The 12,500-nt window shown below is 43.2% G+C and overlaps 1 protein-coding gene across 3 annotated transcripts in view; it reads right to left on the reverse strand.

Moving 5' to 3' along the window:
* ttbk1b (tau tubulin kinase 1b) overlaps positions 1 to 12,500 on the reverse strand; it is a 43,331-nt gene that overhangs the window by 16,367 nt on the left and 14,464 nt on the right. For 2 of the 3 annotated variants that reach the window (XM_060879951.1, XM_060879950.1), the window contains 6 exons: positions 8,610 to 8,675; positions 8,286 to 8,378; positions 7,990 to 8,115; positions 3,382 to 3,533; positions 1,189 to 1,396; positions 402 to 580 (listed from right to left, as the gene is read on the reverse strand). In XM_060879951.1, the coding sequence (XP_060735934.1) occupies positions 402 to 580; positions 1,189 to 1,396; positions 3,382 to 3,533; positions 7,990 to 8,115; positions 8,286 to 8,378; positions 8,610 to 8,675 (824 nt within the window). Of the gene's footprint in view, positions 1 to 401; positions 581 to 1,188; positions 1,397 to 3,381; positions 3,534 to 7,989; positions 8,116 to 8,285; positions 8,379 to 8,609; positions 8,676 to 9,018; positions 9,093 to 12,500 lie in introns of those variants that run through there. The other variant, XM_060879952.1, reaches the window with a different exon arrangement.

A 12,500-nucleotide genomic window follows, 5' to 3' on the forward strand; every position in this document is an offset into this window, starting at 1 on the left:
CACATACATAAGTAGTCATTTATAAACTCACACACAAACACACACACACACACACACAAGCACCCACACACACACACACACACACACATACACACACACACAAACACACATAAACACACACACACTCACACAAACACACACACACACAAACACACACACACACTCACACAAACACACACAAACACACACACTCACACAAACACACACAAACATACTCACACAAACACACACATAAACACACACACAAACACACACACAAACACACATAAACACACACACACACAAACAACACACAAACACACACTCACACAAACACACACAAACACAGATACACACACTTACACACTCACACACATAAACACACACACATAAACACACACACTCACACACACAATCCTCACCGTCTGTCACAGCAGTCTGCCTTCCCGTCTGCTCCGGTCAGGTGATCAGATTCAGGGCTGTTGATTCGTCGATACCTGAGGGGTGGTATTTGAGCCCCAGGGGACTCTTGGTCACCGGGTCTTGAAGAAACATGCTCCGCCCCTTCCACTTGCTCCTCCTCCTCTGCAGTTACCTGGGTCTGATACAGAACATTACCGCTATGTTTAAATAAATAAACACTAAATAATATTTACAGCATTTAGATTTACAGCATTTACAGACACACTTATCCGGGATGTGGTAGCTCAGTGGTTAAGGTGTTGGGCTACTGATCGGAAGGTCATGGGTTCGAACCCCAGGTCCACCAAGCTGCTGGGCCCCTGAGCAAGGCCCTTAACCCTCAGTTGCTCAGTTGTAAGTCACTCTGGATAAGGGTGTCTGCTAAATGCCATAAATGTAAATGTAAATGTTATCCAGAGCAACTTACATTTTTATCTCATTTTGTTTATTTGTTTTACAACTGAGCAATTGAGGGTTAAGGGCCTTGCTCAGAGGCCCAGCAGTGGCAACCTGGTGGACATGGGAATCAAACTCACAACTTCCGATTGGTAGTCCAGCACCTTAACCACTAGGCTACCACATCCCCCAATAACAATGACTTAATTAATACATTTACTACAAATGAGTCATGAATACCTGCTTCATGACTAAAATAAAGCTAAAGAAAAAAGGTTTTGTGGAAAATCTTATAAAGATGAGTTTTAAGAGGTTGCACAGTGAGGCATCTCTCTAAAAGTGATCTCACACCTTACTGATGCTGATCCTGAGTTTGTTGCGATTGAAGTCAGTGTCATCCCATGCCTCTCCACCAGGGGGCACCAGAGCCACCTCGCCAGGCCTTATGGGTAACGGCACGGGCGGGGCGTTTTCCTGATCACTCAGGTGCTCATCCTGAAGCACGTCATCCGTGTTCTCCCTCGCTAACTCTCCAGGAACTGGCGTCACATTCACCACGCTGCAGAAACGTAATACACACAATTAAATACTGAAGACAGTGATGTATCTCAGGGACTGGAGAATAATATAAACCCAGTATAAACCAGGATATAAACCCAGCATAAACTAGGACATAAACCCAGTAATCACCAGGACTTAAGCCCAGTATAAACCGAGTATAAACAGAGTATAAACCCAGTATAAACTAGGAAATATGTCGGGACTTTGGCCACTTTGGCCACGTGCATTTGTTTATGTTCCTTGTCACGTGTCTGCCCCGCCTTTGTCTGCTCCTGCTAATCTACTGTTGTTTTGTCCTGTCTCTAGTCCATGTCATGTTTCGTGTTTTTTGTTATTAAACCCCGTTTATTTTTGCCATCCTGCATTTGGGTCTGTTTTATACCGTGTTCGTGACAACATAAGCCCGGTAATCACCAGTACATAAACCCAGTATAAACCAGGACATAAACCCAGTATAAACCCAGTATAAACCAGGACATAAGCCCAGTAATCACCAGGACATAAACCCAGTATAAACCCAGTATAAACCCAGTATAAGCCCAGTATAAACCCAGTATAAACCAGGACATAAACCCAGTATAAACCAGGACATAAGCCCAGTATAAACCAGGACATAAACCCAGTATAAACCCAGTATAAACCCAGTATAAACCAGGACATAAGCCCAGTATAAACCCAGTATAAACCAGGACATAAGCCCAGTAATCACCAGGACATAAACCCAGTATAAACCCAGTATAAACGCAGTATAAGCCCAGTATAAATGCAGTATAAACCAGGACATAAACCCAGTATAAACCAGTACATAAGCCCAGTAATCACTAGGGCATAAACCCAGTATAAACCAGTACATAAGCCCAGTATAAAACAGTACATAAACCCAGTATAAACCAGTACATAAACCCAGTATAAACCAGGACAGAAACCCAGTATGAACTAGGACATAAACCCAGTATAAACCAGGACATAAGCCCAGTATAAACCAGTACATAAGCCCAGTATAAACCCAGTATAAACACAGTATAAACCAGTACATAAACCCAGTATAAACCAGGACATAAACCCAGTATAAACCAGTACATAAACCCAGTAATCACCAGGACATAAACCCAGTATAAACCAGGACATAAGCCCAGTATAAACCAGGACATAAGCCCAGTATAAACCCAGTATAAACCAGGACATAAGCCCAGTAATCACCAGTACATAAGCCCAGTAATCACTAGGGCATAAACCCAGTATAAACCAGTACATAAGCCCAGTATAAACCCAGTATAAAACAGTACATAAACCCAGTATAAACCAGTACATAAACCCAGTATAAACCAGGACAGAAACCCAGTATGAACTAGGACATAAACCCAGTATAAACCAGGACATAAGCCCAGTATAAACCAGTACATAAGCCCAGTATAAACCCAGTATAAACACAGTATAAACCAGTACATAAACCCAGTATAAACCAGTACATAAACCCAGTAATCACCAGGACATAAACCCAGTATAAACCAGGACATAAGCCCAGTAATCACTAGGACATAAACCCAGTATAAACCAGGACATAAACCCAGTATAAACCAGGACATAAGCCCAGTAATCACTAGGACATAAACCCAGTATAAACCAGGACATAAGCCCAGTAATCACTAGGACATAAACCCAGTATAAACCAGTACATAAACCCAGTATAAACCAGGACATAAACCCAGTATAAACCCAGTATAAACCAGGACATAAACCCAGTATAAACCCAGTATAGTAGAACAATAAACGTGTCATATGCCAAAGGTTCACGTGTCCTGAGGTGAAACACATTTAAAGCCCAGCTTCTCACAGCTCTCAGAGATAAACATTTTATTTTAAACTTTAAATGTTATTTAAATACAAATAAACTGAATTGAATTGAACTGAGACAATGTGTGTGTATGCGTCTTTGTGTCTGTCGGTGTGGGTGTGTGTGTGTGTGTCTGTGTGTGTGTTTACCCAACTATCGCTGCAGTCTGCCGTGTGTTTTGTTGAGGAGGCGTGGCCATGCTGTTTGACGCCAAATCAGTTCCCGATTTCTCCCAATCAAACGGCTCGTTTTCTGTAATCACTTTCTTCTTCATGCTGTTCTCAAACACTGACATCAACAACTACAGGGGTGAGGGGGAGGGGAGGGGGAGGGGGAGGGGGAGGGGAGGGGGGTATTAACACTCTAAACAGTAATACATGTAAGTATATATCTTATCTGTCACTATGTCACTAAGATCTGAGGTGTGTTTGTGTTTGTGGAGATGATCTGAGGTGTGTTTGTGGAGATGATCTGAGGTGTGTTTGTGTTTGTGGAGATGATCTGAGGTGTGTTTGTGTTTGTGGAGAAGATCTGAGGTGTGTTTGTGGAGGTGATCTGAGGTGTGTTTGTGGAGATGATCTGAGGTGTGTTTGTGGAGATGATCTGAGGTGTGTTTGTGGAGATCTGAGGTGTGTTTGTGGAGATGATCTGAAGTGTGATGATCTGAGGTGTGTTTGTGGAGAATGATCTGAGGTGTGTTTGTGAGATGATCTGAGTGTGTTTGTGAGATGATCTGATGGTGTGTTTGTTGGGAGATGATCTGAGGTGTGTTTGTGGGAGATGATCTTGAGGTGTGTTTGTGGAGATGATCTGAGGTGTGTTTGGTTTTGAGATGATCTGAGGTGTGTTTGTGTTGTGGAGATGATCTGAGGTGTTTGTGTAGATCTGAGGTGTGTTTGTGGAGATGATCTGAAGTGTGTTTGTGGAGATGATCTGAGGTGTGTTTGTGTTGTGGAGATGATCTGAGGTGTGTTTGTGGAGATGATCTGAGGTGTTTTTGTTGTGGAGATGATCTGAGGTTGTTGTTTTGTGGAGATGATCTGAGTGTTTGTGGAGTATCTGAGTGTTTGTGTTTGTGGAGATGATCTGAGGTGTGTTTGTGGAGATGATCTGAGGTGTGTTTGTGGAGATGATCTGAGGTGTGTTTGTGGAGATGATCTGAGGTGTGTTTGTGTTTGTGGAGATGATCTGAGGTGTGTTTGTGTTTGTGGAGATGATCTGAGGTGTGTTTGTGGAGGTGATCTGAGGTGTGTTTGTGGAGATGATCTGAGGTGTGTTTGTGGAGGTGATCTGAGGTGTGTTTGTGTTTGTGGAGATGATCTGAGGTGTGTTTGTATTTGTGGAGATGATCTGAGGTGTGTTTGTGAGATGATCTGAGGTGTGTTGTGTTTGTGGAGATGATCTGAGGTGTGTTTGTGGAGATGATCTGAGGTGTGTTTGTGGAGATCTGAGGTGTGTTTGTGGAGATGATCTGAAGTGTGTTTGTGGAGATGATCTGAGGTGTGTTTGTGGAGATGATCTGAGGTGTGTTTGTGGAGATGATCTGAGGGTGTTTGTGTTTGTGGAGATGATCTGAGTGTGTTTGTGTTTTGTGGAGATGATCTGAGGTGTGTTTGTGGAGATGATCTGAGGTGTGTTTGTGTTTGTGGAGATGATCTGAGGTGTGTTTGTGGAGATGATCTGAGGTGTGTTTGTGGAGATGATCTGAGGTGTGTTTGTGGAGATGATCTGAGGTGTGTTTGTGTTTGTGGAGATGATCTGAGGTGTGTTTGTGTTTGTGGAGATGATCTGAGGTGTGTTTGTGGAGATGATCTGAGGTGTGTTTGTGTTTGTGGAGATGATCTGAGGTGTGTTTGTGTTTGTGGAGATGATCTGAGGTGTGTTTGTGGAGATGATCTGAGGTGTGTTTGTGTTTCTGGAGAAGATCTGAGGTGTGTTTGTGGAGATGATCTGAGGTGTGTTTGTGGAGATCTGAGGTGTGTTTGTGGAGATGATCTGAGGTGTGTTTGTGGAGATGATCTGAGGTGTGTTTGTGTTTGTGGAGAAGATCTGAGGTGTGTTTGTGGAGATGATCTGAGGTGTGTTTGTGGAGATGATCTGAGGTGTGTTTGTGTTTGTGGAGATGATCTGAGGTGTGTTTGTGGAGATGATCTGAGTTGTGTTTGTGGAGATGATCTGAGGTGTGTTTGTGTTTGTGGAGATGATCTGAGGTGTGTTTGTGTTTGTGGAGATGATCTGAGGTGTGTTTGTGTTTGTGGAGATGATCTGAGGTGTGTTTGTGGAGATGATCTGAGGTGTGTTTGTGTTTGTGGAGATGATCTGAGGTGTGTTTGTGGAGATGATCTGAGGTGTGTTTGTGTTTGTGGAGATGATCTGAGGTGTGTTTGTGGAGATGATCTGAGGTGTGTTTGTGTTTGTGGAGATGATCTGAGGTGTGTTTGTGTTTGTGGAGATGATCTGAGGTGTGTTTGTGGAGGTGATCTGAGGTGTGTTTGTGTTTGTGGAGATGATCTGAGGTGTGTTTGTGGAGATGATCTGAGGTGTGTTTGTATTTGTGGAGATGATCTGAGGTGTGTTTGTATTTGTGGAGATGATCTGAGGTGTGTTTGTGTTTGTGGAGATGATCTGAGGTGTGTTTGTGAGATGATCTGAGGTGTGTTTGTGGAGATGATCTGAGGTGTGTTTGTGGAGATGATCTGAGGTGTGTTTGTGGAGATCTGAGGTGTGTTTGTGGAGATGATCTGAAGTGTGTTTGTGGAGATGATCTGAGGTGTGTTTGTGGAGATGATCTGAGGTGTGTTTGTGGAGATGATCTGAGGTGTGTTTGTGTTTGTGGAGATGATCTGAGGTGTGTTTGTGTTTGTGGAGATGATCTGAGGTGTGTTTGTGGAGATGATCTGAGGTGTGTTTGTGTTTGTGGAGATGATCTGAGGTGTGTTTGTGGAGATGATCTGAGGTGTGTTTGTGTTTGTGGAGATGATCTGAGGTGTGTTTGTGGAGATGATCTGAGGTGTGTTTGTGTTTGTGGAGATGATCTGAGGTGTGTTTGTGTTTGTGGAGATGATCTGAGGTGTGTTTGTGGAGGTGATCTGAGGTGTGTTTGTGTTTGTGGAGATGATCTGAGGTGTGTTTGTGGAGATGATCTGAGGTGTGTTTGTGTTTGTGGAGATGATCTGAGGTGTGTTTGTATTTGTGGAGATGATCTGAGGTGTGTTTGTGTTTGTGGAGATGATCTGAGGTGTGTTTGTGAGATGATCTGAGGTGTGTTTGTGGAGATGATCTGAGGTGTGTTTGTGGAGATGATCTGAGGTGTGTTTGTGTTTGTGGAGATGATCTGAGGTGTGTTTGTGGAGGTGATCTGAGGTGTGTTTGTGGAGATGATCTGAGGTGTGTTTGTGAGATGATCTGAGGTGTGTTTGTGGAGATGATCTGAGGTGTGTTTGTGGAGATGATCTGAGGTGTGTTTGTGAGATGATCTGAGGTGTGTTTGTGGAGATGATCTGAGGTGTGTTGTGTTTGTGGAGATGATCTGAGGTGTGTTTGTGTGGAGATGATCTGAGGTGTGTTTGTGGAGATGATCTGAGGTGTGTTGTGTTGTGGAGATGATCTGAGGTGTGTTTGTGAAGATGATCTGAGGTGTGTTTGTGGAGATGATCTGAGGTGTGTTTGTGTTTGCTGGCGAAGATCTGAGGTGTGTTTGTGGAGATGATCTGAGGTGTGTTTGTGATTGAGTTTGTGGAGATGATCTGAGGTGTGTTTGTGGAGATGATCTGAGGTGTGTTTGTGTTTGTGGAGAAGATCTGAGGTGTGTTTGTGGAGATGATCTGAGGTGTGTTTGTGGAGATGATCTGAGGTGTGTTTGTGTTTGTGGAGATGATCTGAGGTGTGTTTGTGGAGATGATCTGAGGTGTGTTTGTGTTTGTGGAGATGATCTGAGGTGTGTTTGTGGAGAAGATCTGAGGTGTGTTTGTGGAGATGATCTGAGGTGTGTTTGTGTTTGTGGAGATGATCTGAGGTGTGTTTGTGGAGATGATCTGAGGTGTGTTTGTGTTTGTGGAGATGATCTGAGGTGTGTTTGTGGAGATGATCTGAGGTGTGTTTGTAAAGAAGATCTGAGGTGTGTTTGTGGAGATGATCTGAGGTGTGTTTGTGTTTGTGGCGATGATCTGAGGTGTGTTTGTGGAGATGATCTGAGGTGTGTTTGTGTTTGTGGAGATGATCTGAGGTGTGTTTGTGGAGATGATCTGAGGTGTGTTTGTGTTTGTGGAGATGATCTGAGGTGTGTTTGTGGAGAAGATCTGAGGTGTGTTTGTGGAGATGATCTGAGGTGTGTTTGTGGAGATGATCTGAGGTGTGTTTGTGGAGATGATCTGAGGTGTGTTTGTGGAGATGATCTGAGGTGTGTTTGTGGAGATGATCTGAGGTGTGTTTGTAAAGAAGATCTGAGGTGTGTTTGTGGAGAAGATCTGAGGTGTGTTTGTGGAGATGATCTGAGGTGTGTTTGTGTTTGTGGAGATGATCTGAGGTGTGTTTGTGGCGATGATCTGAGGTGTGTTTGTGGAGATGATCTGAGGTGTGTTTGTGTTTGTGGAGATGATCTGAGGTGTGTTTGTGTTTGTGGAGATGATCTGAGGTGTGTTTGTGTTTGTGGAGATGATCTGAGGTGTGTTTGTGTTTGTGGAGATGATCTGAGGTGTGTTTGTGTTTGTGGAGATGATCTGAGGTGTGTTTGTGGAGATAATCTGAGGTGTGTTTACCTGGTAATCAGGTTTGGTGTAATAATCCAGGCTGATCACATGGTCCAGAAAAATATAAAACTCAGATGGCATGTGCTTCAACAGCATCTTGTGTTCATAACGCTCTTTAATCTGACCAACCTGCTCCTGTACTCACACACACACAACAATAATAATAATAATAAAACATTCAAAGCGAGTGTGTGTCAGGAGGTGTGGTCTGTGATTCTACATCAGACATCATTGTGTTCTGTAGATCAGACATCTGATCCTTCATTAAGAGTGTTTAATATCTGATTTGTGTGATTTGTCCTCACTTTGTCTTTGATCTTCCTCCATGGTAACTGTCCCACTGTAAACTCCACCAGCATGTAGAACAAGGACCACAGATCATCATGACGTCCCATTTCCTGTTCCATCACAGTAAACACTTTATTATATTATTATGTTTTATTAAACAAAATAATACAGTTAACCTTATTATTAGTTATTAATATTAATACATGTAAATTATTAATCTGGTAAACAGATTAACTACAAATTTTGTTTGATTTAATATGTGAAGGTTGTTAAAAACATCAGGTGTTAATGTTAATAATGTGTTAATAAAATGTTAGTGTAAGTAGTGATGTGATTCTCACTTTGTTCTTGTGAGCGTTGACTGAAGCGTAACGCACCGTTCCCCGAAATCCTGCCACTGTCCTCGGCTAGAGAAAAAAACAGAGTTTACACTTACACACAAGCACAAGTGTGTGTTAGATAATTAACACAAATCAGTCTTTTGTGTTAATTACTGTTAAAACAGTTTTTATCAAAAGTGAAATATAAATAAGGTCTTTGTTACTGCAATAATATAAACATAAGGTTGTGAAATTCTGTAAGTTATTAAAAAAATCACTGAATATCAGACACATGAGAGAGAGACAAGATAAATGTGGGAGTGTTTAGGTTCCCTACTGCATATCAAACTGAACACTACTGCTTCTACTGGTTGTAGGTGAGGGTGAGGTGAGTAAAGTGTTGAGAGAAGAAAGCAGGTGAAACACTCACACTCTAACAGCTGATATGGGAATGAGGATCTTACACACGGGGAAAAACATGCGCTTCCAACATAAAGGCCAAAAACTGCAAAATATAAAACAATAAAATGCAGAAAAAACATAAAAGAGAAAATAATGTGAACATAAAGTACACCGATGACGTGAAAATAAACAACATGTTAAATAAATATGTAATAAAAACTTAAATCCAGAGTGAGATGTTTCATATATTTATGATATTTAAAATGAAAATCATCACAGAGAAAGAAATCAAATCAAAATGAAACAGTCTCTGATTCTCAGTCACAGGGTTTAACTGGACAGTTTGGAGACACAGACACTTAAAGTGATGTAGTTTGTAGATAAAAACCTTAAATTGTATATTTTTATGATACTGTTAGAGTCTGGAGATTCAACAGGTGTAAATCAGAGTATTAGGGTGGGGGTAAAACCTCTGGAGGGGCAGAAGAAAGATTTTTAATTCAGTTTGGCCACAAAACACATTTACACACAACCTTAATAAAAGCTGACAGGTGAGGCTCAGTGTAATTAACACACACACACATGCACACTCCTGTTCTGTGATGTCTGTGATGTATAACACACACCTGTGCTGTGAGGTCTGTGATGAATAACACACACACCTGTGCTGTGAGGTCGGTGATGTATAACACACGTCTGTGCTGTAAGGTCTGTGATGTATAACACACACACACATGTGCTGTAATGTCTGTGATGTATAACACACACACACACACACACACACACACACTCCTTTGCTGTGATGTCTGTGATGTATAACACACACCTGTGCTGTAAGGTCTGTGATGTATAACACACACACACACACACACACACACACACACTCCTTTGCTGTGAGGTCTGTGATGTATAACACACACACACACACCTGTGCTGTGAGGTCTGTGATGTATAACACACACTCCTGTGCTGTGAGGTCTGTGATGTTTAACACACACACCTGTGCTGTGAGGTCTGTGATGTATAACACACACTCCTGTGCTGTGAGGTCTGTGATGTATAACACACACCTGTGCTGTGAGGTCTGTGATGTATAACACACACACACCTGTGCTGTGAGGTCTGTGATGTATAACACACACACCTGTGCTGTGAGGTCTGTGATGTATAACACACACACCTGTGCTGTGAGGTCTGTGATGTATAACACACACACACCTGTGCTGTGAGGTCTGTGATGTATAACACACACACACACCTGTGCTGTGAGGTCTGTGATGTATAACACACACACACACACCTGTGCTGTGAGGTCTGTGATGTATAACACACACACACACCTGTGCTGTGAGGTCTGTGATGTATAACACACACACACACCTGTGCTGTGAGGTCTGTGATGTATAACACACACACACCTGTGCTGTGAGGTCTGTGATGTATAACACACACACACACCTGTGCTGTGAGGTCTGTGATGTATAACACACACTCCTGTGCTGTGAGGTCTGTGATGTATAACACACACACACACCTGTGCTGTGAGGTCTGTGATGTTTAACACACACACCTGTGCTGTGAGGTCTGTGATGTATAACACACACACACCTGTGCTGTGAGGTCTGTGATGTATAACACACACACACACCTGTACTGTGAGGTCTGTGATGTATAACACACACACACACACACCTGTGCTGTGAGGTCTGTGATGTATAACACACACACACACCTGTGCTGTGAGGTCTGTGATGTATAACACACACACACACCTGTGCTGTGAGGTCTGTGATGTATAACACACACACACCTGTGCTGTGAGGTCTGTGATGTATAACACACACACACACCTGTGCTGTGAGGCCTGTGATGTATAACACACACACACACTCCTGTGCTGTGAGGTCTGTGATGTATAACACACACACACACTCCTGTGCTGTGAGGTCTGTGATGTTTAACACACACACCTGTGCTGTGAGGTCTGTGATGTATAACACACACACCTGTGCTGTGAGGTCTGTGATGTATAACACACACACACACACACACACCTGTGCTGTGAGGTCTGTGATGTATAACACACACCTGTGCTGTGAGGTCTGTGATGTTTAACACACACAGTCCTTTGCTGTGATGTCTGTGATGTTTAACACACACACACACCTGTGCTGTGAGGTCTGTGATGTTTAACACAGACACCTGTGCTGTAAGGTCTGTGATGTATAACACACACACACACACACACTCCTGTACTGTGAGGTCTGTGATGTATAACACACACACACACCTGTGCTGTGAGGTCTGTGATGTATAACACACACACACCTGTGCTGTGAGGTCTGTGATGTATAACACACACACACACCTGTACTGTGAGGTCTGTGATGTATAACACACACACACCTGTACTGTGAGGTCTGTGATGTATAACACACACACACACACACCTGTACTGTGAGGTCTGTGATGTATAACACACACACACACACCTGTGCTGTGAGGTCTGTGATGTATAACACACACACACTCCTGTGCTGTGAGGTCTGTGATGTTTAACACAGACACCTGTGCTGTGAGGTCTGTGATGAATAACACACACACACACACACACACCTGTACTGTGAGGTCTGTGATGTATAACACACACACACTCCTGTGCTGTGAGGTCTGTGATGTTTAACACACACACCTGTGCTGTGAGGTCTGTGATGTATAACACACACACACACACACACACCTGTACTGTGAGGTCTGTGATGTATAACACACACACACTCCTGTGCTGTGAGGTCTGTGATGTTTAACACACACACCTGTGCTGTGAGGTCTGTGATGTATAACACACACACACACACACACACCTGTGCTGTGAGGTCTGTGATGTATAACACACACACACACACACACCTGTACTGTGAGGTCTGTGATGTATAACACACACACACACACCTGTACTGTGAGGTCTGTGATGTATAACACACACACACTCCTGTGCTGTGAGGTCTGTGATGTTTAACACACACACCTGTGCTGTGAGGTCTGTGATGTATAACACACACACACACACACACACACACCTGTGCTGTGAGGTCTGTGATGTGGGGGATGTGGTAGCTCAGTGGTTAAGGTGTTGGGCTACTGATCGGAAGGTCAGGGGTTCGAACCCCGGGTTCGAACCCCAGGTCCACCAAGCTGCCACTGCTGGGCCCCTGAGCAAGGCCCTTAACCCTCAGGTGCTCAGTTGTAAGTCACTCTGGATAAGGGTGTCTGCTAAATGCCATAAATGTAAATGTAAATGTAAATGATGTATAACACACACACACACACACCTGTACTGTGAGGTCTGTGATGTATAACACACACACACACACCTGTACTGTGAGGTCTGTGATGTATAACACACACACACTCCTGTGCTGTGAGGTCTGTGATGTATAACACACACACACACACACACCTGTACTGTGAGGTCTGTGATGTATAACACACACACACTCCTGTGCTGTG

This window comes from Tachysurus vachellii, chromosome 10 (assembly GCF_030014155.1).
Source record: "Tachysurus vachellii isolate PV-2020 chromosome 10, HZAU_Pvac_v1, whole genome shotgun sequence".
NCBI lineage: Eukaryota > Metazoa > Chordata > Actinopteri > Siluriformes > Bagridae > Tachysurus > Tachysurus vachellii.